The 26,656-nt window shown below is 45.2% G+C and overlaps 1 protein-coding gene across 5 annotated transcripts in view; it reads left to right on the top strand.

Annotated features, from left to right (window-relative positions):
* Positions 1-17,913, top strand: part of LARGE1 (LARGE xylosyl- and glucuronyltransferase 1) — a 602,335-nt gene extending 584,422 nt beyond the window's left edge. For 4 of the 5 annotated variants that reach the window (XM_061125415.1, XM_061125416.1, XM_061125417.1 and 1 more), the window contains 3 exons: positions 9,654-9,800; positions 15,126-15,321; positions 16,328-17,913. In XM_061125415.1, coding sequence (XP_060981398.1) covers positions 9,654-9,800; positions 15,126-15,321; positions 16,328-16,525 — 541 coding nt within the window. In that variant the 3' untranslated portion in view covers positions 16,526-17,913. The other variant, XM_061125420.1, reaches the window with a different exon arrangement.
* Positions 17,914-26,656: the final 8,743 nt, after the last annotated feature.

Below are 26,656 nucleotides of genomic sequence, written 5' to 3' on the forward strand. Positions count from 1 at the left end.
GCAGTTTGCCGCTTGTCAGCATCAGCCTCAGCCACTCATTGCACCAACACAAGGAAATCAGCCCAGCCACTTCTGTTAATGGAGTGGAAGCCCTCATGACCAGAGAGTGAGGATTTTCACCCCTACCCAGGGAGTGGGGGCAGCAAGAGATGTCCAGAAGACAACAGACACCAAGAGGGCTCATGCACAAAGCAGAGAGTGGGAGATGGCGCTCCCAAGCTCAGGGCAGAGGGATTGGTCTTCAGCACCAAGTGCAAAGGAAAGGCAAGAAAAATGAGAACGGCAAAGTCTGTTGGATTTGACAATGAGCGGCCATTGCTGACCTTGGCCTGATCCAAGGAGTCAAAAGCAGACTGTAGTAGTTAGAGAAACTCGTGGATGGTAAAGAAAAGAAAAATCACCAGTGTAGAAAGCTCAGTAAGCCAGAAGGTCGGTGCACGCCTCTGTATCTCCAAATGCTGCCTGCATCCTGGCGTCTGCTCAGTTAGGTAGGATTCCCCCATGGGGATGCCGTGTAAAGAGCATCAGCATGCAGGCTTCAGCCTCCTGCCATCTCCCTCCATCCCTTTCCCAACCTCTCCCACCAGCTGCCTTGATCCATGAACTCCCATGAGGCTCATTGCTCTAGCTGCCAAGTCACTGCATTAACAGACCTGGTCCATATAGATCCTGTGATTGTTGATCTTTCCAGGTTATTTCTACACTGGTGTAGCCTTGATTCATACAGTATTGATGTCAGTGTCTTCATCCTTTGTTAATGATGGTGGTGACCACTAGCTGTGCTTCAAGGCAAATTACTTAGCCTCTCTGAGACTGAATGTCCTCTTTGGTAAACTCGGAACACTAGTACATATGTCACAGGTTGCAGTGATTCAAGGAGTAATGTCTATATAAAGTGCCTGGCACGGGGCTTGATACTGAATACAATGAAGAATATAGGTAATTCTGATTACTGTGTATTCACTACCTACAATATATCAGGTGCATTATAAGAAATTCAGTTCCCCTGGGTCCTTTATGCTTCCTTATTTCCAAACTTTGCAGATACCTTGAACCCCCTTCTCCTCCTGACTGGCCATCTCCTGCTTCTTAGAACACAGCTTAACCAATGGCATTTTTCACAGAATTAGAACAAAAAAAATCTTAAAATTTATATGGAAACACAGAAGACCCCCAAATAGCCAAAGCAGTCCTTACAGAGACAAATGAAGCTAGAGGAATCAGACATCAGACTCCAAGATTGAGGCTATACAACAAAGCTACAGTGATCAAGACAGTATGGTAGTGACCCCAAAACAGGAATATAGATCAAGGAAAGGATGGAGAGCCCAGAAATAAATCCACACACTTATGGTCAATTAATCTGCAACAAAGGAGGGAAGGACACACAATGAAGAAGAGAGAGTCTCCTCAATATGTGATGCTGGGAAAACTGGACAGCCACCTGTAAAAGAATGAAATTAGAACATTCTCTAAGACCACACACAGAAATAAACTCGAAATGAATCAAAGACCTAGATGTAAGGCCAGACACTATGAAACATAGGCAGAACACACTTTGACATAAATTGCAGCAGTATCTTTTTTAATCCACTTTCTAGAGTAACAAAAATGAAAATGAACATAAATGGGACCTAATTAAACTTAAAACCTTCTGCACAGCAAAGGAAACCATAAACAAAACCAAAAGGCAGCCCACAGAATGGCAGGAAATATTTGCAACAAAGTAACCTACAAAGGATTAATCTCCAAAGCACACAAACAGCCCATGCAGCTCTGTGTCAAAAAAAAAAAAAAAAAGCCCATTGAAAAAATGACAACTAAACAGACATTTCTCCAAAGAAGACATACAGATGGCCAACAGGTACATTAAAAGATACTCAACTTCACTAATCACTGGAGAAATAAATGTAGTTTATTTCAGGTATCACCTCAAACCCAAAATGGCCATCAGCAGAAAGTCTACAAACAATAAATGCTGGAGAGGGTATGGAGAAAAGGGAACCCTCCTCCACTGTTGGTGGGAAGGTAAATTGTTACAACCACTATAGAGAACAGTATGGTGATTCCTTTAAAATCTAAAAACAGAATGACCATATGATCCAGGAATCCCGCTCTGGGACATACATCTTGAGAAAATAATAACTCAAAAAGATACGTGCACCCCAGTGTTCACTGCAGCACCATTCACAACAGCAGATGAATGGATTAAGATGTGCATATATACATTGGAATATTACTCAGCTCTAAAAATGAATGCAGTAATGCCTTTGCAGCAACATGGATGGGCCTAGAGATGATCATACTAAGTGAAGTCAGTCAAAGACAAATATATGTTATCAGTCATGTGTGGAATCTAATTTTTTCAAAAAGAGATACAAATGAACTTACTTACAGAACAGAAATGGAAATAAAATTATCGAAGACAAACCTGTGATTACCAAAGGGGAAAGTTGGTGGGGAGGGATAAATCAGGAGCTTGGAATGAACACACAGACACACACACTACTATGTATTATTAATAATAGATAACCAACAAGGACCAAGTTTTCCAACTACTCAATATTCCATGATACTCTATGTAAGAAAAAATGATGAAAAAATAATGAACCTATGTATAATTGAATCACTTTGCTATACACCTGAAACTAACATTAAAAAATGACTGTACTCCAATAAAAGTACAGTTTTTAACAATGCATCATCCTAACCCATCTCTGCATCTTTTAAGTATAGTTTGGCAGCATTCAGTCTCATTGTTTTGCAACCATCATCCATCTGCAGAACTATTTGTACCTTCAGAACTGAAACTCTGTAACCAAACAGTAACTCCCCACTCCCTCTCCCTTAAGTACCTAATAATCTTTAATATAGTGATACTTTGTCTCTCTAGGAAAAAAAAAAGAAGAACCCAGCTCAGTGCTGGGAAACTCCACCCCAGAGACCCTACGTTTCTGTCCCCCCCTCCCTCCTCTTTGGGCTCTGTCGCAACAGAGATTATCATCAGTTCGCTCAGCTCTGGACTCTGTATTTCTGCCTGGCTTCATAAATATTCACTAATTAATGAGCATATTATCTTAGCTTTCTTAATAACCGAGCCTGTGAAGTATTATTATTACCCAGATAAGGAAACAAAAGCCCAGAGTTAAGAAAATTGCCTGTGATTTACACAGTTAGTGGTGTTGAGATAGAATCTGCATCACCTGATGTAGAAGATGACACTCTTTTTCTCACTACTTGGCCTCTCTTCAAATTGGCATCCCTTGAGAGACACCCAGCCCTCACATGTGTTGATCACTTTAGTTGGCTCCTCTTGAAACATCAGAATATCTGGCCATCCTATGTGGCAGCACCTATATTATGTCAAGGGCTTTGTAACTGATCTCCTGGGAGACACTACAGTCAACTCCCAGCAGCAGAGTGATTTTTTTAATACAGAAAGCTGATCCTCTCGCCCCTCAGCTCCGAGTTCCCCAGTGGCTTATCTCACTGAGTAAAACCCAAGACCTTTGTGTTGGTTTCCTGTGGCTGCTGTAAGGATGCTGAGAAGGGTCAGGGTGTCTGCAGGGCGGCACGCTCTCTGGGGGCCCTAGAGGAAAAGCTGTTCTCTTGCTCCCTGGAGGCCTACCCACATTCTTTGACTTGTGTCTGCATCCCTTCTTCCCCTCTGACTCTTTGTGACTCTATGGACTGTAGCCTGCCAGGCTCATCTGTCCATGGGATTCTTCAGGCACGAATACTGCAGTGGGTTGCCATTTCCTTCTTTTACCTCCCTCTTACAAGGGTCCTCACTGTTACAATGAACCCACCTGAATAATCGAGGATAACCTTCCTATCTCAGCATCCTTAATCACATTTGCAGCATCGCTTTTGCCCTGGAAGGTCACATATCTGCAGGTTCCTGGGATTAGGAGGTGGATGGCTTTGCGGGGAAGGGGTTCACTTGCCCACCACACCCTTCAGTGATCTGTAAACCCTGTATAATCCGCAGGAGCCTCTCCAGTCCCCTTTCTAGCTCCTCTCTCTGCGCCTTACTGTGCTTTTGTCAGGTGGGCCTTTGCCCTGGCTGTTTCCTTTTCCAGAAAGCTCTTAACCCAGATCACCATGCGGTGTGCTCCCTCACCTACTCCAGCTGTTTGTTTAAATATCCCTTTCTCTGTGAGGCCTGCCTGGACCACCTTATTTAAAATCACAACCCATTCCCCACCTCTGGCATTCCTAACATCCCTCACCCAGCCCCGTTCTCTCTCAGCAGTTCTCACTTTCCAACGTACCATGCTGTTCGCTCTTTGTTCTTCTCGTCTGTCCCCCGACCACAAAATGTCAGCTCCACGCGGGCAGGGATGTCTGCCTATTCCGTTTACCAGTGTAGCCCAGGTGTTTCAGCAGCGCCTGGTACGGGGTGCAATAAGCCAGGAAATGAGCCAGTGACAACAAAATGGGAAGACCCAGGGTGGGTGCCAGGCTGTGGGCAGGCCAACATAGAGAGAGGGGCGGGTGCCATGCTGATGAGCAGGGCACACCACAGCTTGTCATCTGCCAGGCACAAGCTGAGCACTCGATGCATAGCAACCCATTCAGTCCTCACCAGCACCCTCCAAGATCAACGTTGGGATCACCATCCCCATCTTACAGACGGAAACTGCAGGTCAAAGAGGTTAAGTAATCAGCTGGGATGCGAACCTGAGCCCCCAGGCTCAGAGCCCTCATCTTTACTGCATTAGAACCCACAATGTATCCCTGTTTCTTATTTCTCTGAGACTCTTTCCCATCATCTCCTCATGTCAGAAACCTATGCTGTTTTCCTGATGACAGAGGCCTGCCTCTAGGATGGAGGATGGGGTTCTAAAGAGAAGGGGTGTGGGTATGGGGGGCAGTATACACACAGTCAACTATCAGGATCAGTCTTGGAGTTTGGTCATTTTAAGCACCAGGGAGCTTCCTCAGTTATTCTAGAGTGTCTCTAGAGCAATGGTTTCACTTCATCCTCACAGCAGTTCCGATTGATAAGAACATCATGTCCATTTTACACATGGGAAGGCTGTGACTACAAGGTCCCCACGGTCACAGGAGGGTGACAGGCAAGACCTGAACCTGGTGCTGGCTGCTTCCAAGTCACTGTGTTTACCGGGCGCTCTGTTACACCAGCAAGATTCTGAATTACTGCTGTAGATAACTAAGGTGCCTTCTAGTTCTGCATGCCTGAAACATTCTAGTAGGCTTGTGAATATTTTTGAAGGGGTCGTGGACAAGGGCAAGTGTGCTAGTCAGGATTTTTCAGAGAAACAGAACCATAGGATGATTAGATGGCTAGATAGTGACTTTAAGGAACTATGATGGTGGCAAGTCTGAAATTCATAGAGCAGACCAGCAGGCTGGACACACAGGCAGGATTCCTATGTTACAGTTTTGGGGTAGAATACCTTCCTTCCTAGTAATGCTAAATTTTTGCTCTTAGGGCCTTCAACTGATTGGACAAGGCCCACCCACATTATCAAGGGTGAGGGTTTTTACTTGATCCTAAATGTTAATCACATCCATGAGATACCTTCACAGCAACATCTGGAGGAGTATTTGACCAACCAGCTGGGCAACACAGCCCAGCCTAACCAACACATTAAACAAACCATCAGGAGCGGCCACCATCAAGTAGTCAGTGCCTAGTACGTGCCAGGCACTGCACCAAGCGTTTCTGTATGCAACGCGTACCTTTTCCCATCAGAAATGTTTTACATATGTATGAGCCCTGAGACTCAGAAGGGTCCAGGTGACTTGCCCAAGAGGAGTGATGGAGTCAGGGCCAGAAACCAAGTTGCCTAGTTACTACCATACCAGACTGCCTTCCAGAATCTTCAGCTGAGGGGCTCCCCTTGGTGGTCCAGTGGCTAGGACTCCATGCTCCCAGTGCCAGGGGTCTGGGTCTGATCCCTGGTCAGGGAACTAAATCCCACATGCTGCAACTAAAGATTCCACGTGCCACAATAAAATCAGAGAGCCTGTGCGTGCCACAACTAAGACCCGGGGAAGCCAAATAAGTAAAAATGTTGTTTTTAAAAAATCATCAGTTTGAATACTCTAGATTAACTAGTCTCAGAGAGATGAATGACAGGCTTCAGAGCCGTTCAGCCTGTCAGAGCTGGCTCCAGGACGCAGGTCTCTTGGCCCCTGGGCCAGCCTTCCCACTTCAGCATCCTCCCTCTGTTCCTGGAAAACCCTGCCCTGGAGACACTCTGTCCCCTCCTGGACTCACTTTCTAGTAAGAGTGGCTGTAGACCATGCCATTCAAGGTGGTCAGCAGGCCAGCCAAGGTGGGAGGTGCTGGCTGGACACACTAGTGCAGGAAAGCCCAGGCTGCCGTTACCAGCTCAGGGAACAGATGTTCTCAGAGTCGGTGCCCTGAAACCACTTTGTTGCTGAAACAACTTCTTAATAAGAACCATTCAAGACATCGATATCAAAGCCTCCTTGAACTGAGGTTGAAACGAACCTATCTAGTGACAAATCCGTCTCCATGGTGCTTTGTGTTTCAGCGAGATTAAATGGAATTTACAGAACACTCCAGAATCTCACGCTCTCTATGCAGAGGGAAATAAGGTTTCTTAGGACTCAGTTTTGGGCGGCATGCTGGTGACTGGGTCTGCTTACTCTGGACCTTGCAGTGTATTGGTTGTTTGGTCGCAAGCAACAGAAACCAATGCTGGACGTTTAATTAAAATGAAAAGAAATCAAAGGGAAAGCATAATTACTGAGTGGTTTATCTTATGGAGACAAAGTAGGATTCAGAAAACTAGTACTTGAGACCATAAGTAACCCATGGCAGCTCTGGGCCCCTGTGCAGCAGAAATTCAGAAACCTCCAGAGTGCTGCCTGGCACAAGTGAGCTCTGTGGTCTCCAGCCTCTGCATCTGTTCAGATTTCCAAGAGTGAGAAACTGATTTGCTCAGCCTTAGTGTCTGCCCCTGAACACCTGGTCAGGGCTTCACGTAGGGCAGCACAGCTCAGGGCTGCCCCTGTGTACAAGGGCCATGAGAAGGGGAGTTATCTTCTATTCCAAGAAGTGGCTTCTAGAGATTTCCCTGGTGGCCCTGTGGCTAAAGCTCCATGCTCCCAGTGCTGGGAGTCCGGGTTCCATCTCTGATCAGGGAACTAGATCTCACACGCAGCAACAAAGATCAAAGATCCTACATGCCTCAACTAAGACCCGACACAGTCAAATAAAGAAAATTTAAAAAAAAATTTTTTTAAGAAGTGGGTTCTATAATAACCTTGATTGTAACAACTATTTGAGGTTTATATAGAGATACCCACATTCATAGATCTCTGTAACTGTTGTGTGTGTGTGTACACTTCACCATTCCCTTTGTCGTTCAGCCCTCCCAGCCTCCCACTCCATTTCCACAGCAATCATATCTTCACATAATTAGCTGCAAATGCAATCTTGAGTCCTAGTTTAGCGATCTTTGTCCTTGGGCTTTTAGCATCCTGAAACATTTTAGATGAGAACGTCAGCATCAAGCAGGAAGAGACTTTGGAGGTGGTGTTCTGTATTTCCAAGCAGAGTAAATGCATGGTGACTGTTGAAGGAATAGCGACCACCCATCAGTGCTGGGATATCTTCCCTCCCTCTAGGGGCTTTGCCATTTTGATCCAAGGATATTCTTTAGACCCATATGTCCCATCCCTAACACCCATGTCAATAAATAAGATGCCTTTCCCGGGTTTCCCAGATTGCTCAGTGGTAAAGAATCCATCTGCCAAGCAAGGGATGAGCATTCGATTCCTGGGTAGGGAAGATTCCCTGGAGAAGGAAATGGCAACCCACTCCAAGTATTCTTGCCTGGGAAATCCCATGGACAGAGGAGCCTGGTGTGCTACAGTCTATGGGGACACAAAGAGTCAGACACAACTTAGCAATTCATCATGAACAACATACCTTTCCTGGAGGAAAGGTAACAAGCCCCCAGCCTGCCAATGTCCAGTATAAGGTTGATATGAAAGAGAATGTCTGGCCACAGGCCAGGGAACCTTAGGTGATTGTATAAAGGCATTGCTTGGAGAAAGACAAGAGGAATGCAGGCCAGAACAAGCTAACTCAGACGTCTGATCCTCTAACCAGCCAAGGGTAGCTCACCTAAATTCTATCTTGGTGTCATCCTTTACAAATCTGTCTTGAAATAGTGATGTGAGGGTCATATATCATTTGGTATATAGTTAACTGAAGCATAATTATAGAGTGAACTGCAAATGATACTTGAAGAATTTTCATGTCAACTCCCAGTCCATCTCAACCACCCTCTTGCACTGGGAGCTGGTAAGACCCCTTCACCAAGAGTGGTTCTGAGAAACCCCTCCTTATTTTGACCTGGTCCAGATTCCCCCTCATTTGTGGCTACTGAACCCTGCCGCTCTTCTTTTTTGGATTGCTTCTCTGTTCGTGTCCCATGCTAGCCTGGGCTCACAAGTTACTTCCATACAGTGTGACTGCTCCTTGCAGACCAACCTGTCCTGCACACACAGGCTCAGAGGTCTATTGAGTAAAGTTATTTTAAGTAAGAAGCAGTTGTATTGCGCTTGCTCCTTGCAGCATTTTTGCAAAATACCTCGTGTTACTCCAAGGGAGGCTTCTTTCTCTGTCTCAGAGGTAACGAGCACCTCAGGCTGGCCTGAGACCCGAGGGTCAGTAATCTGAGCAGGAAGCCAGCTTGAAGTATCACAGCCATGGCCAAAGAGATGCCTGGGAATAGGACAGCACTGCAGTATAACAGGGACTCTTTGCCATGTGCCCAGTATGCCTGACAGTACTGGTATTTCTAGTACTTTGTCCAGTTTCCACAGCAGCTCAGCAGAGAGATATTATTGCCCCATTTTGAGGAGGAACCTGAGGTCATGAGAAACCGAATTACTCGTAAAATATGGCAAGACACCTAAAGTAAAGAGCCAGGCTTTTAAGTCCTCTCTGTGGTTCATTACCAGTCTCATGCGCCGTGACCTTTCTCTCTTTCAAATGATGGCCTCAGAGCCGGCCCCAGGCAGACAAATCTAGAAGACAGGAGCTGGATCTTGGAGGTGCAGAAGGCAGGAGTGAGGGAGAGGATGGCGGGGTCCAGAGCTCTGGCATGTTGGGTGCTGACTCTGTGGCGTCTGTCAGGCGAGTTTGAAGGCTTAGCATCTGAAGGAGTCCAAGGAGTGAAGCGTCCCAGAGATGAGACCACAGATGCCCAGGATGGCGATCATCTCATCAGCATTATGTCCAGCCCTCCTTGTGGCCAGTGATGCATCAGGCGTGCGGCCAGCGCAGGGGACCCAGCAAGCAGGCTGGTCTCCACACCTTGTGAATGCTGGTCTCTTGGCTTTTGCACTTGGCCCTGACAGGGGCACACAATGCGAACGTGAGTGGTGGGGGTCCCCAGCCCCTCTGCGCTCTCTCCAGAAAGACTCTGCCTTCTGGCCCAGACACATCCAGGCTCCTGAGTGCTGCTGGACAAGCTTCCAGGCCTCCCCCAGCTCTCGGATTCCCTTTTGTTTAAACTGAGGCTGCCCCTGGCTTCCTCTCCGACCCCTCCTTGTGCCAGCCCCCTCCAGGTCCTCGCCTGGGGGCAGCCTCTACCCCTGGCATCACAGGGGCCCCGTCTCTCTGCCTGCCCTCTCTCCAGGAAGTCTGTCATCCAGCTGGACCTCGCCAACACCAAGAAGGCCATGATCGTCCCCGCGTTCGAGACTCTGCGCTACCGGCTCTCCTTCCCCAAGTCGAAGGCAGAGCTGCTCTCGATGCTAGACATGGGGACCCTCTTCACGTTCAGGTGAGTGGCCCTCACTGCCACCCCCTGGGAGACGGGGAGCCTGAAGTCCTTCTCGCTCCTGGGAAACCAGAAGCCAGAGGAGCTGCTGGCCCAGATGGTTGTCACTGGCATTAGACCATTTTCAGGCCAAAGCAGCACCGCTGGCCCTAAACTGTGTGCTTGGAATAACTCTCTTCCCACGTGCCGTGTGCTTTTGGTGTGACTGACCCGTAGGGCTTCCATGGTGGCTCAGTGGTAAAGAATCACCTGCCAATGCCTGAGACCTGGGTTCAATCCCTGGGTGGGAAGATGCCCTGGAGGAGGAAATGGTAACCCACTCTAGTATTCTTGCCTGGGAAATCCCAGGGACAGAGGACCCTGGTGGGCTACAATCCATGGGGTCATGAAAGAGTCGGACACGACTTACCAGTGAGAGAGAGAGTTCTCCCTGTGTACCCAGATGGAAAGGACAGGAAGTGGGGGTAGGGTGGTCAGCTGCTTTCTTCTCCACTTTAATCAGTTGATGTTCTGCCCCGTCTGCTGACTCTGACTTCTCCTCTCGGTTTGCTTGTCCATTCACTCGTTTGATCAGTGGGTTTTGTCACATTAGGGCCACGGTGGCCATCTCTCATTTTCTTTTCTTTTCTTGTGAGCGGTCTGTTCTCTGAGGTCCTCAGGCCTGGGATGGGCAGCAGTAGTAGCTTCAACAGCTGAAGGCATCCAGGTGCCTCCAAGATTGGATACAGCAGTGTGGCAGCTGTCTGTCCTGTTGCCCGAGTGACAGGTTCAAACAAATCCCTCATCTCCCCGACTTCCTAGACCCCTCAGTCCTTCAGAAGCATGGCAGAGGCGCTACCCGTCCCCCTGTCCAAAGGGCCAGGGAGTCTGCACAGTGGCACAGATGCAGATGGCTTCTGTCCCCAGGGACACACGGCACCATTAAGGGGAGCACCCCTGGGTGAGCAGGAATCCTGCTCGGTCTCCTGATTGTAAGAGAGAGCCGTGCCTGCCTTCTGCTCCCATTTTAAAGAAAGGCCTCCCTTTTAAACAGTATAAACACTTCCTTTGAACTAAAACAACAAAAAAACCCACGTGTGTGCTCAGTCACTTCAGTCGTATCCAACTCTTCACAACCATATGGACTGTAGCCTGCCAGGCTCCTCTGTCCGTGGGAATTCTCCAGGAAAAAATACTGGAGTGAAAAAAAAAAAAATACTGGAGTCCTTTGCCATGCCCTCCTCCAGGGGATCTTCCCAACCCAGGGATCGAACCCACGCCTCTTATGTCTTCTACACTGGCAGGTGGCTTTTTTACCACCAGCACTACCTGGGAAGCCCCCAAAAAACATACATTTCTACACAATCTGAATTTTGCTGAAAAGATCCTAATAATAATTTAGGTTTGTATACCACTGTTAAGTTACTAGAAGTTTCTAGAAGGTTTTCTCAAGCAGGCATTATTTTGTGAAGATAACTTTATGAGATAGGTTATTCAGGCAACAATTCAGAGGAGCTCCCTTTTCACCTCTCATACAGATAAAGGAATCGAGGAGTGGCGTGAAGGACATGGAAGCCTGGTGTGCTGCAGTCTATGGGGTCACAAAGAGTCGGACACAACTTAGCAACTGAACAACAAACCATGAGCTAGGCACTGGGATCAGCTCATCTAACCCTCACAACAAATCCCTGAGGCAGATATGCAGTCCCCATTTTACAGACAAAGAAACTTGAGGCTCTGAGAGGCTACATAACTAGCCCAAGCCACACAGCCAGTACATGACAGAGCCTGGATTCAGCCCAGGTCTAAGAACCACAGAGCCTAGGCTCTTAACCAAAATACCATCAGACCACCAGTCAAGTCCTGAATTTACTTACCAGCGTCTGAAAATGCAGGCAAAAGTGGAGGCTTTGGACTCCATAGCCTAGTGGCTGTGTGTGTGCTCACTCAGTGGTGCCTGACTCTGAGACCCCATGGACTGTAGTCCTCCAGGTTCCTCTGTCCATGGGATTTTTCAGGCAAGAGCACAGAAGTGGGTTGCCATTTCCTACTCCAGGTGGTCATCCCAAAGGCTGATCACCTGGCAAGTCTCCAAAGCAGCCTTCCTTCCAAATCCCTAGGTGGTTTAAGAACTCATTTCAAAGCCAAGTCCAAGGGCCTGAGAGCTGGGAGAGCTGGGGGTTGGCCTGCTGTGTCCGTGATCGCTGCTCTGGCCAAGAGCTTGCAAGCCGGCATGCGGAGTGCTGAATTACAGACCTTCCCTCCGAGAACCTGCTTTGTCACCTTCCCTCCAAGTGATGAACTCTTACACCTCCTAGCAGCTGAAATCTACTCCCAACAGCACCTGAACTAATAAATCATGCTCAGGTCTACCCGTCCTCCAGGACAGCAGTTCTGAGCATGGTCCCTGGACCAGTAGCATCAGCACCCCCTGGGAACTTGTTAGAAGCACCAAGTCTCAAGCCCCACCCCAGCCCTACTGGATCAGAAACTCTGGGAGTGGAATACAGCAGTCTGACAGTTAAGTAATCCTCCAGGGGATTCTGATACGCACGCCAGCTGGAGAACCTCTGCTCAACGTGGAGTGTCCCGAGTTTCTTCTAAGCAGCATCCCACAAGGTGGACCCAGGAAATGTCTCTCATCACTGTTTTTTTTTTTTTTTTTTTTTTTTTGAGGCTAATTGTTGATGGTCTCAGAAAGCAAGTTCTGGAGACCACTGTCTACTGGTGTGACAGTAGGTTTCTTAGGGCATTTTCTGAAGCTTTTCTTTCTAGAATTTTCTTTTTCTTGAGCCCCCATCTGCTGCTTCACTGGCTGTCAGCCCGCATCTCTCTTAGCATCCAGAGACATATTCCTGCCCCACTAACTGGCTTCTGTCTTAGGTGCCTCTCAGGTTTTTAGATTTCTCTTTCATTCATTCAACTTAGTGTATAGCCCCCATTGACTGCTTGTTCTAGATACAGGCCAGAGAGTGTGGTGACACTGACATACAGAAAGAGGTAACTCAGCATAGTTAACTTAAACCTTAACCTGATTAAAGGTCCTGTCCCTTGAACCAGGCTGCCTAGGTATGAACCCCTGGTCTACCTATTGCTATTTGTAACTTGATATTGGGTATATTATGAGAACTTACAATTATGGGTAGTACAATATAACCAGTTTAGAGTTAAGTGCTTGCTAGAGCTTATTATCATTATTATTGTTGTTCAGTTGCTAAGTCATGTCCAACTCTTCGTGACCTTATGGACCATAGGCTTCCAGGCTCCTCTGTCCATGGGATTCTCTAGGCAAGAATACTGGAGTGTGGTGCCATTTCCTCCTCCAGGGGATCTTCCTGACCCAGGGATTGAACCTGTATCTCTTATGTCTCCTGCATTGGCAGGTGGGTTCTTCACCACTAGTGCCATCCATAGTTATATTCATTTCTATTGCTATATAACAAATTACCACAAGTTTAGAAGCTCAAAACAATACAAATTGAGTATCTCACAGTCATTTTCTGAGGGTCAGAGGTCCAAGCATGGAATGACTGGATTCTCTGCTTATGGTTCTCATTTGGCTGAAATCAGTGTGGGCGAGGCTGCAGTTGTCTCTAGAGTGTGTGGTTCTTCTCCAGGCACACTGGTTGCTGACAGGATTCCTTTCCTTGTGATTGGAGGACTGAGGTCACCATTTATCCACAGGCTTTTTGCCACATGACCCCCGTAGGCAGCTCACACATGGCTTTTTGCTTTCTTCCAAACCCAGATCTAAAGGTTCATATGATTAGGTCAGGCCCACCCCAGTAGTCTCAAGTCAACTGATTGGTAACCATAATTGTATCTACAAAAATCCTTTTTGCCATATAATGTAACATAATTGCAAGAGTGATATCATGCTCATAGGTCCTGCCTCAAGAGGAAGGACACTATACTAGGGCAGGGTCACCAAAAGTTATCCCAGATTTCTGCCTTCCACTTCCTGTTACAGACTAGCCTGCAGTTTCATATAAATGACAGACAGCAATCCAGAAAGTCATGTACCTTTTCATAGCGATAGCCTCTTCATTAGTGAAGGATGTACTGGATTGGCCAAAAAGTTCATTCATGGTTTTCCTTAAGATGTTATGGAAATCCCTGAACACAGTTTTTGGCCAACCCAAGGGGCTTCCCCAGTGGTGCGGCAGTGAAGAATCTGTGTGCAGTGCAGGAGACACAGGTTTGATCTCTGCGTCGGGAAGATTTGCTGGAGGAGGACATGGCAACCCACTCCACCATTCCTGCCTGGAAAATCCCAGGGACAGGGGAGCCTGGCGGACTACAGTCTACGGGAGCTCAAAGAATCAGACACAGCTGAGTACATGAGCACAAGGGTAGGAAAAAAAAACTAGGAATTCAGGAAAAATACATTTCAACATTAACTACATGATCTTGGTCAAGCTGCTCAACCACTCTAATGCTTAAAAAATATGCAAGAGGCTGTCTCTGTTGCTATAGGGCTTCCCTGGTAGCTAAACTGGTAAAGAATCCGCCTGCAATGCAGGAGACCCTGATTCGATTCCTGGGTCAGGAAGATCCCCTGGAGAACGGATAGGCTACCCACTCCAGTATTCTTGGGCTTCCCTGGTGGCTCAGTTAGGAAAGAATCCACCTGCAATGTAGGAGACCTGGGTTCAATCCCTGGGTTGAGAAGATCCCCTGGAGAAGGGAATGGCTACCCACTCCAGTGTTCTGGCCTGGAGAATTCTATGGACTGTATAGTCCATGTGGTCGCAGAGAGTCGGACATGTCGGAGCAACTTTTACTTTCATTGTTATAGCAAAGTACTACAAACTGAATGGCTTAAAATGACAGAAACTTTTCCTCACCATTCTGCAAACCAGAAGTCCAAAATCGAGGTGTTGTTGGTAAGTTCCTTGCTTCCTCCAAAGGCTCGAGGGCAGATGTCTCTCTTGCCTCTTTCTAGCTTCTGGTGGTTGCCAGCAATCCTTGGCATTCCTTGGCTTGTAGGTGTCTCACTTTGTCTCTGCCCACATCTTCACATGGAGTTCCTCCTGCATATCTCTGTGTCCAAAATTTCCTCCTCTTGTAAGAACTTTGGATTAGAGACCACAACCATCCACTGTGACCTCCTCTTAACTTGATCACATCTGCAAAGATCTTCTCTCCAAATAGGTTGCATTCATGGATACTAGGGGTCAGGACTTGAATATAGCTTCTGCCGGGGCAGGAGGGAAGGAGAGGAATGGAGACAAAAATTCAACCTACAACAAGGACTATATCAGCATATACGTCTTCATCCTCCAGACCAGCATTTGGAAACCTCTGCTTCCTTCTCCTCCACCAATGGCTTTTCTCCATGTGTCCCAGGTACCATGTCTGGACGAAAGGGCACGCACCCACAAACTTCGCCAAGTGGCGGACTGCCACCACGCCTTACCAGGTTGAGTGGGAGGCTGATTTCGAGCCGTATGTTGTTGTGAGACGGGACTGCCCTGAGTATGACCGAAGGTTTGTGGGCTTTGGCTGGAACAAGGTGGCTCACATCATGGAATTAGATGCCCAGGTGAGAAGAGTATAATGTTATGGCCCCAGTATTGTGGGGGCGTGGGGGGGGGGGGACAGCGAGGGGAGGCCTGAACCTCAGAGCTGAAAGGGCCTTGGAGATAAGAAGGCAGGGACTCAAGAAGGAACAAGATGTGTTCGGGGTCCTGTGTTCAGGTTCAGTAAGAATGTGACAGTACTTGTTCTCAGCTCTGTTGATTCCCAATTCATTTTTCTTTCTCCTCCCTTGGATGAGAGTTGGGTTCTCCGCCAGGTCCCCAGCACATCTGAGTGTCCTGGAACAAACCATTTCACCCCCTCATCCTCATTCAACTGAGTGATGAAGATGAGTAAATGATGACCATTCATCACTCAGCCTGTGAGTCATATAACTGACACAAAGCATTCTAGGAATTCCATATAAATGACACAAAACATGCAAATAAGGTGCAGCTATTCTAACCTTGTAACAAAAGGAGTGATTTTCAGGCGGTGTTTAATCATGAAACCCTTTCATTCTTTCAGCTAATACTTATTGAGCACCTGCCTCAAAACAAATATCCTACAGAATCCTAATAGGTTAAACCAGAGGTCTGTAGAGCTTTTCTCCAAAGGACCAGGTAGTAAATTTAGGGGGATTTGTGGGACCGGTAAGTTTCTTTTTGAGCTCCTCAGTTCTGCCTTCGTAGTTCAGTTATAGACTGTATACTATAGGTGTGTAGTACTAGGTACTATAGGTGTGTCTGTACTACTATAGACTGGAGTAGTCTCAAGGCAGTCGTATTACTTTCACTTTATAGATGAGAAAACTAAGGCTCAGAGAAGCCAGGTAATACACCCAGGGTCATGGAGACAACCTTGAACTAACTGCCCTCATCTGCGTGGTGACGCTGTCCATGGTGCTGCCCTGGTACTGGCGTCATTCACGACTTCATTCCCTTGTTTCGTCAAGTAGCTGTCTGCTTGGGTGTTCATTATACATCACGGGGTGACTCTGCAGGCCTCAGTCTGCTCTTGTCTGCTTCCAGGAGTATGAATTCATCGTGCTGCCCAATGCATACATGATCCACATGCCTCACGCCCCCAGCTTCGACATCACCAAGTTCCGGTCCAACAAGCAATACCGCATCTGTCTCAAAACCCTGAAGGAAGAGTTTCAGCAGGACATGTCCCGCCGCTACGGCTTTGCTGCCCTCAAATATCTCACGGCTGAGAACAACAGCTAGCACCAGGAAGCCCACCACGAGCAACAGACGTTCTGCAGGGGGGTGGAGAGCCACTTGCTGTTTGGGGCCCAGCCTTCAAACTCAAATTGAGCATCGCTGTTTTGGTTTGTTTTTATTTGTCTCTTTGGCCCAACTAAGCTGCCCTCATTATGGAGATCTAGGACAAGGATCCGGCCAACCCTGCTCTGGCCCATGATCCATCATTCCCAGAGCAGGGGAAATCACCCATCTACGCAGTCTCTCCAAGAATGGGACATGGAGGGTGAGAGGGAGCAAATGGGCTATCCTTCCACAAAGCTACACAACCCGGTCTTTGGGATGTTTTCATTGCTTTTTTTCCTTTTTCTTTTTTTTTTTAAGGGAAGGCAGGGTGCTGGGGGTTATCCATCCCAGGAAATAAAAGCAAAAATGTCTCTTTATCAGAGAAAACTTTCTTCTTCGCCCTACAGTTTAACTGTGTATCCAAAAGGAGGGCATGCCAATGATCGAACCAGCTATTTGGGGAAACCCAATGGGGACACTGTATTTGACAGGACCTGGAGGTAGGATTGGTTGGCTCCTTATCCTCAAGGTCACTCTTGTTTTGTTTTGGGGGGTTTTGTTTATTTTGAGTCTGAGAATCCCAAAAAAAAAAAAAAAAAAACCTGATCCTTTAAGGCTCCGAAGGAAAACCAGCTGCCTCAGCTAACATCCCTTGATCAGCAGTGGCTCAACCAAGAATACAGGAGTCTTCAACCAGTATTTAAACATGGGTAGCCTTCTTCAGGATGGTCCTCAAGGCCCCATGACCTTAAATTTCCAACTGTTCAGAATCCAGGGACTACAGAGGACTGTGGAAGTGCAAAGACCAGCTATTCTACAGCTGGTCACGTTTCCTTTGGGCAGTGATGAGTCATGGGGACAGGGCTTTAAATGGATGGTTTCTGTGCACGCAAAGGGTATGAACCTCTCAGGCCTTTAGAACTTTCATTATTCAGTCCTGAAGATTCATGAGCCCGTTGGGAGAACTTTGGGAAGAATGTATGGGGCTCCTCTGTGATCATGTCTGCTCTGCTGCGGCTGGGCCAAGGTCATGACCTCAGGCTCCCTTGGGGACCCATCCAAGGGTAGGCCAGCACCTTCACCATCACACAGACTGACGGGACACTGGACTTTTTACCCATTTTCTTGAATCTTCAATATTAATGTTGTGTTTACATTGATGAGAACAAGAGTCAGGGCCCCACTCTCTGCCGGGCTGTTTGTATCGAGTTGCAGTGTGACCAGCAGGCGCTGCATCAATAAATGAAAGTACAGACTGTTTCTTCCTCACTCCCTTCCCACTCTCCTAAGGACCTGCCAGAAACACTTCAGTGTAGAGAGCAAAGTCGATAAACGGCAACTTTACACTTCTGTCCTCCCGTTGTGTTCGCTCATCATTTGAACTTGAACTCCTTTTTCACCCTACCTGAGGTTAGATCTCATTTCACACTCGCGTCCTCAAAGCAGTCTCCCACTGTCCATTTAGCTTCCATCACAACATGGAAGCCAGGTGTTTTAAGTACCAGATGTGGGCTAGCAAGGTAAATCATGGCAGTTTATGACAATTATGAAACCCTGCAGCAGCCAGATTTATGAGAGCCCCTCAGTGTATTACACACTCAAGTGCATTCACTCAAATTTACTAAAAACTTTAGGAAGACTGTTAGGACCAACTCTCACACAAATATGTTGGGTTGACCAAAAAAATTGTTCAGGTTTTTGGTACAATCTTATAGAAAAACCCAAATTTTTTTAGCCAGCCCGATATATAAGTTCATGTGTGTATTTATGTCTCATGAGTGTGTGTTTGTGTGTGTGTATATATATATATATATATATCATGTACATATATTACATACACGCAGGATTTGTTATTATGAAAGTTATACATTAATACTGTAAAAAGTGAAACATCACAGAAGTATTCAAAGTTCATGTTAAATCCCCATTTCCGTTGGTGCGTGGGAGCCAGCTCATACCAGCTCACAAGAACTTACTGTGCACATCTCTTTCTTACTCCTGTGTTCAGTAACATCACATTTGTAGCATGAAATCATCCATGATCGTAGTATTTACACCATGGAAATCAGGGCACCAACACCCTGAGAGCTGGTTGTTGAACATCTACTGGCACACCACCTTTTCCCATCCCCTGAAAACACACACACACACACACACACACTCTTTCTCTCAAACTTTCATATGCTGGTAGCTCTAATTCCTCAGTGTTGAAAATCAAATTTTAATTCCCTAAAACTTATTTTTTTAATTTTTCATGGCCCTTGAATCATGCCCAGCCACCTTGCTTTCACTTGCATTTCTATGAGTATGGTTATGTCTATGTAATTTGTTATCTGAAGTGGGTCACCTCTGAGAATGAAAGAAGATGCTAATTACTTAGACACAATAGGTATAAATTGGGGGATGGTATTGCTTCACGTACACTGAATTTATTAAAGCCAGAATCTGACACTCCATACCAATAAGAGAAAAATCCTATTTTCCCCCAAGACAGGTGCCTGACACTCTGAAGCCAATCTCACTTAAGGCTAGAGCTCAGATGTTGGCTGATGCCCAAGTTCAACACAGAGACTGCCAGCCCAGTGGAGACTGAAGTGTGTAGAGCCAACGACGTGAATTCCCAGAACTTATGTTGAGAGCAGCAGCCCATTGCCAGCCCCAGCTCCTGTGTGGGGAGCTGCAGCCACTTGGGCAGAAGCAATTGCTGCAGATGTCGATTCCTTCGTATCAGTTTCCTAGGGTAAAACAAGCTTATAAATGGGGCACACTGATGTTTTCATGCTTAAATAAGCCAATGCCATCTTGGCTTTCAGCTAGGAGGAAGGAAAGGATTGTCTCATTCAGCCCCCATAATACTCAGCGTCCAAGAGAGCTGAGATGTATTGAGTAACCACTGTGCAAGGACCCTTGGCATGTATGAGCTCATTGAAGCCTTGCAGCAAAACAGCAAAGTGGATATTACTGTTTATTGATGGGGAAACTGAGCTCTGGGAAATTAAGCAACTTCCCCAAATTCACATAGTCCACATATGGCAGAATCAAAATTTAAAACCCAAGCCTACCTGTTTAAATCCAAAGCCATGTAACCTGCAATGATGCTCTCTTCCCCAATAAAAAAAGAAATGTACTAAATATTGTCAGAGGGCCTTCCCTGGTGGTCCAGGGGTTAAGAATCTACCTTCCAATGCAGGGGATGTGGGTTCAATCCCTGGTTGGGGAACTGAGATCCCACATGCCATGGGGCATTTAAGTCCAAGTGCCACAAACTACAGAATCCACATGCCACAAGTAGAGAGAAGTCCCCGCACCACAGTGAAGAATCCATGTGCCACAACTTACTGACACAGCCATAAATAAATAAATAAACACTGAAAGACAATTGGAACCAATGCAATATTATGAGATTCCTGATCCTTCACCATCCCTCTAATAATGCACACAGCCTAGACAGCAACCCTTCTTTAGATGCTCCCAAACTTGCAATGCTCACAGGCTTTCTGAAAATTCATTTGAAACAGGTCTGGGAAGTCTATAACCATATATAGACAGCTGAGATCAACTCTAGGAGGGCAGTAATTGATTCCTTACATACTTCTCCTGGGTTATTTCCTAGATGGTGTGGCCCAGGTAGAAACATTTGTAAGTTTTCAGCTCCCCTTTGGACCTCATCAGCATGCTGCTTCAAAGTCATCTCTCCGAATGCCTTGAGCTGATTTGCAGAGGACATATTTGCTGAATTGACTAATAGCGTCTTTGTACCCCATCATGAAAGGACAGACCCTACTTTAATTCTGTTCCTTTCAAAGACTCCACTGTCTTCGAGTTAAGCCTTCATTTGTGGTCACCAGGCCTTTAGGGGGCTCTGTGTCAGTGGAAGAAATGTGAGTAAAATCCCCTCTCAGATGTGGCCCCTACACCCTCTTGCTGAAGATAAAAAGAGCTGCCATTTACAGAGCCGAGACTTCCATGGGAGTTGGCACTGATGGGTCTTCACAGCAACATTATAACATAAGGAAGGTATTATTATCTCTATTATTAAGCTAATGGAACTGGTCCCGAAAGAAATTACGTTACTTACCTTAATTCACACAGAGGTTGTTAAGGAGGTGCTGGAATTTGAACCAAAATCTAGCTGACATCTGAAACCCATCTTGTTCTTCTCTATGCTGCTATTTCCTCAAACGATACTGAAATCAGCTTGGCTGATGGACTTATACAGTTCTATCTTCATATAGTTCATGACTGTATGCTTTTTTTTTTCCCTCTTGCTTTTTTAATCCCAAGGATTTATTTTTCAGTCCAGTGTCATTAAAGTTTAGAATAGTCAGTTATCTACTGACTATTCAGCATTCTAAGAAGTTTCAGATCCAGAGAATCTAGTATCAAAGATACCTGTCTTTGTTTTCATTCATTTAACAAGAATGTTCTCAGTAAGTGTTCTCTGATTTCAAGGGATGACTGATGATATCTGAAAGGAGACAGTGGGGCACCACAAAGATGTAGGGGTTCTGATTGTGAATATTTGATGGGTGTGATTATTGGTTTTTACAACACATTCAATAGTCTTCAGAGACGGCATTGTCTGAAATGCAGGCGTGTCTGTCAGTCAGTAGGGAAGTGTTTCTCACTTGGTTCTCAGGTACCAAGGCCATCTGGTCAATGAGGCCGGACGCTGTCACGAAATGATTGACAGGGCTTGCTCAGAAGAGACTCCTCAACAGATTCCTGGGTAAGTAATGCTGCTGTGGTTCCAAAGGAAAAACGTCAAGGCTGTGGTAGCATCTTTATCACTTCTGTATTCCACACAACCGAGGATCTGCTGATGGACATGTGAATACAACAGTAAGCCAGGCACAATTTATTTTCGTGTCACGTAGAATTATCTAGTTAACTGAAAAGTAAACAGACGATGCTAAGATGTTTCACCATATTACATTCATGGAAACAGTTTATTCTTAAACTTACAGTGCAGAAGAGTGGCAAGGATAATACAAATGACTTTTGTATACCCTTATTTAGTTTCACCCATTGTTAACATTTGGCCACAGATGCTTCATATCTCTGTCTATAATATTTTTTCTGAAACATTTCAGAGTAAATTGCATATGTCATGCCCCTTACATCCCAATATTTTAGCATGTATTTTTAAAATAAAAACATTCCCTTCTGTAACTGCAGTGCACTGATCAAATTTTAGCAATTTAAACCTGATGCAATACTATCATCTAACTCACAGCCTACATTTAAAGTCTGCCCGTTGTTCTAGTAATGTTTCGTATCAGTAACACTTTTAATGTCCATCCCTTACCTCCACCCCTGATCCCAAGACCCTGTCCCAAGACATTTTAGTTGCCCGTAGTCTTTAATGAGGAACAGTTCCTGGTTCTTTTCTGCACCTTATGACAAGGACATTTTTGAAGAGCCCAGACAGTTGTCTTGCTAGCTTAGTGTTTTGAATGAGAAGTAGTTACACATATTCAGGGCAATTCAGAAAACAGATATGTATATAGATGTGACTTTTTGAGTTCATTAATACTATATAGCACAAGACGTAACAAACATTTATGGCAGATGGTGCTGAAGAAGCCGGAACTCAGAAGGCTCCCCACCAATGTGTACACATGTATTGCTGAGACAGTCACACGAGTGGTACCCCACACCAGTGAACACTGTCACAGGACACTTCACTCACCCCACTCTGCTGCCTTATCACCTGACAATGGAAGTGACCATGTTCTACCTGCTTAAAGTTCTGTAGCAACTTTTAAGATGTATCTGCTAATTGAAATATTGTGTGTGTTCTGATGAGTGCATGTTATGTGCAGATATAAATGTGAGCCTATTGGATTTTTTCAGCTTCCCAGATCTACAAGAAAAAGGTAAAACAACAATTCTAGACCTTTCCCTGACTTCATTATGTATGAGCCCACATTACCTATCTCACTAATGTTTCCACTCTCCCCAAGGATTATTTAACATTTAGGTAGAACTGAGCAACTTGATTTTCTTCCCAAGAATATTATGATGAATATTTAGTATTCAGACCTTGCATGGATTATAAACTAGGTGACAGAAGACACTCTTACCCCCATGACGCTAACACCCATGAAAGAAAAGGGCCAAGAGCTCTCTTTGTGTAGACTGGCTTAGCAATCTGGCCTCAAAACAAAGAGCTGCCCCTCAGAAGTCTCAGCAATGCCTGTTTTCTTATTGGTCCATGGTCACTGCACCACATAAAGCTAGCCACTCTCAGATTCCAAAATCCCAGAAACACCTCCATAAGTGATGTACTCTGTAGTCTAGGGCATCCTATATACATTATGGAGCAAAAGGCAACTCTAAGCTTGGACATTTCATCAACTCTGAGTTATTTAGACCATAAAACCTACAAACATAAAAACCATTGTCTAATGGATTAGACAGAAAAGGCTCATGAAGACCCTGTTTAATCACATCTTCCCACAACCAATCTGCTGTGAAGATTCTAATGGTGTTCAGAGCCACCTGCAACTAACCACTGCTACCACTGATGGAGCATTTATGTGCTGGTGGGACAGATCTGTTGCTTCTCTTGCCTGTAGGAATCCCATAAGAGGTGGGATTGTTCTTTTCACAAATGAGGAAACTGAGGCTCAGTGAAATGAAGTAGTTCGGGAGCCACATCTCAAACACTATTTTTCTGACTCCTAGGACTGTCCTCTGCAGTTTTGGTGGATGGAAGTGACATGAGTATGGGATGTGAGGACAAAGAGAAGGAGGAGACATGTGATCTCCCTCCTTAAAGTTCTTTCCTAATGCTGCTTGGTAGTCAGAAACCATTCTCAATAATGCAGGTAAGGGTGAGTCCAGAACTGGGGGAAGCAGTAGGATGGAATAAACATTTGCTGAACAATATACATGATTTTATTGCATCTGCAGTAGAAAGTATGGTGTGGGTATTATCCCCATTTTAAAGATAAGGGAACAGAAACTCAGAGAGGTAAAATGAGAGCCCTGAAAACTGAACCCAGGTCTATGTGCCCCACGGATTACAACCTTGTCAGTTATCTGCACAGTTTCCCAAGGATTCAGATAAACACGAGATTACAGAATCTTCACTTATGAAAGAACCTTAGAAGTAACAATAAGCCTAGTCTTTAGGATCATATCCTTTTTTGCCCACACCAGTGCTTCTCAGAACTTTAATGAATCACTTGTGAAGATCTTAAAACCTGATTCACTATATGCAGCCTGAAATTTGGCATTTCTAACAAACTCCCATGTGGTACACTGGCTGCTGGTCCACGGACCACACATAATACGATCTCTACATACTTTTAAGAATCAATCAGCTATTCCCAAATATTTATGAAGCCCTGATTGCATGTCCAGAGTCATCACTAGATACTGTAGAAACCCCAACTCAAGTGATTGGTTCACTATTTAATAAATATTACTAGGCAAGGAGCCCTGTATTTTCATTTTGCATTAGGCCCCACAGATTATTATCTTTCCTGTTGGCTCAGACAGTAAAGAATCTGCCTGCAACGCAGGAGACTCAGGTTTGATCCACATGTAGGGCCATCTAAAACAGACTGGTCATGGTGGAAAGTTCTGACAAAATGTGATCCACTGGAGCATTCTTGCCTTGAGAACCCCATGAGCAGTATGAAAAGGCAAAATGATATGACACTGAAAGATGAAACCCACAGGTCTGTAGAATTCCAAATGCTACTGGAGAAGAGTGGAGAAGTATCTCCAGAAAGAATGAAGAGGATGAATCAAAGCGGAAATGATGCCCAGGTGAGGATGTACCTGATGGTGAAACTAAAGTCCGATGCTGTAAAGAACAATATTGCGTGAGAACCAAGAATGTCATGTCCATGAATCAAGATAAATTGTAAGTGGTCAAATAGGAGATGGCAAGGGTGAACATCAACATTCTAGGAATCAGTGAACCAAAATGTATGGGAATGGCAAATTTAATTCAGATGACCATTATATCTACTATTGTGGGCAAGAATCCCTTAGAATAAATGTCATAGTCAACAAAAGGTCCAAAAATGCAGTACTTGGGCGCAATCTCAAAAATGACAGAATGATCTCAGTTCATTTCCAAGCAAACCTTCCATATCAGAGTAATCCAAGTTTATGCCCCAACCACTAAGGAAGGCCAAAGAAGCTAAAGTTGAATGGTTCTATGAAGGCCTACAAGACCTTACAGAACTAACACCAAAAAAATATGTCCTTTTCATCATAGGGGGCTGGAATGCAAAAGTAGGAGATCAAGAGATACCTGGAGTAACAGACAAGTTTGGCCTTGGAGTACAAAATGAAGTAGGGAAAAGGCTAACAGAGTTTTGCCAAAAGAACACACTGGTCACAGCAAACACCCTCTTCCAACAACACAAGAGATGACTCTACACGTGGACATCACCAGATGGTAATACTGAAATCAGATTGATTACGTTATTTGTAGCCAAAGATGGAGAAGCTCTATACAGTCAGCAAAAACAAGACTGGGAACTGACTATGGCTCAGATTATCAACTCCTTATTGCAAAATTCAGCCTCAAATTGAAGAATGTAGGAAAAACCACTAGGCCTTTCAGGTATGACCTAAATCAAATCCCTTATGATTATACAGTGGTAGTGACAAATAGATTCAAAGGATTAGATCTGATAGACAGAGTCCCAGAAGAACCTCCTTATGAACAGAGGTTCATAAATGGTGACCAAAGCCATCCCCAAGAAAAAGAAATGCAAAAAGGCGAAATAGTTGTCTGAGGAGGCTTTACAAACAGCTGAGAAAAAAAGAGAAGCAAAAGGCAAAGGAGAAAAGGAAAAATATACCCATCTGAATGCAGAGTTCCAAAGGAATGCAAGGAGAGATAAGAAAGCCTTCTTAAGTGAACAATGCAAAGGAATAGAGGAAAACAATAAAATGGGAAAGACTAGAGATTTCTTAAAGAAGATTATAGATATCAAGGGAACATGTCATGAAAAGATGGGAACAATAAAGGACAGAAACCGTAAGGACCCAACGGAAGCAGGAGATATCAAGAAGAGGTGGCAAGACTACACAGAAGAACTGTACAAAAAAGGTCTTAATGACCCAGATAACCACAATGGTGTGATCACTCACCTAGAGCCAGACATCCTGGCGTACAAAGTCAAGTGGGTCTTAGGAAGAACTACCCCAACCAAATCTAGGGGTGGTGATGGAGTTCCAACTGATCTATTTCCAATCCTAACAGATGATGCTGTTAATGTGCTGCACTCAATATTTGGAAATTGGAAATTTGGAAAATTTGGAAAACTCGGCAGTGGCCACAGGACTGGAAAAAGTCCATTTTTATTCTAATACCAAAGAAGGGCAATGCCAAAGAATGTTCAAACTACCACACAGTTGCACTCATTTCACATGCTAGCAAGGTAATGTTCAAAATCCTTCAAGTCAGGCTTCAACAGTATGTGAACCGAAAACTTCCCAGATGTATAAGCTGGATTTAGAAAAGGCAGAGGAACCAGAGATCAAATTGCCAACATTCACTGGATCATAGAAAAAGCAAGGGAATTCAGAAAAACACCTGCTTCTGCCTCATTGACTATGCTGAAGGCTTTGACACTGGATCACAACAAACCATGGAAAATTCTGAAAGAGATGGGAATGCCAGACCACCTGACCTGCCTCCTGAGAAACTTGTATGCAGGTCAAGAAGCAACAATTAGAACTGGACATGGAACAACAGACTGGTTCCAAATTGGGAAAGGAGTACATCAAGGCTGTATATACGTCACCCTACTTATTTAACTTATATGCAGAGTACATCAGGAGAAATGCAAGGCTGGATGAAGCACAAACTGGAATCAAGATTGCTGGGAGAAATATCAACAATCTCAGATATGCAGATGACACCACCCTTATGGCAGAAAAGGAAGAGGAACTAAAGAGCCTCTTGATAAAGGTGAAAGAGGAGAGTGAAAAAGCTGACTTAAAACTCAGCATTCAAAGAACTAAGGTCATGGCATCCAGTCCCATCACTTCATGGCAAATAGATGGGGAATCAATGGAAACAGTGAGAGACTTTATTTTCTTGGGCTCCAAAAT

Source organism: Dama dama, chromosome 22 (assembly GCF_033118175.1).
Source record: "Dama dama isolate Ldn47 chromosome 22, ASM3311817v1, whole genome shotgun sequence".
NCBI classification, from domain to species: Eukaryota; Metazoa; Chordata; class Mammalia; order Artiodactyla; family Cervidae; genus Dama; species Dama dama.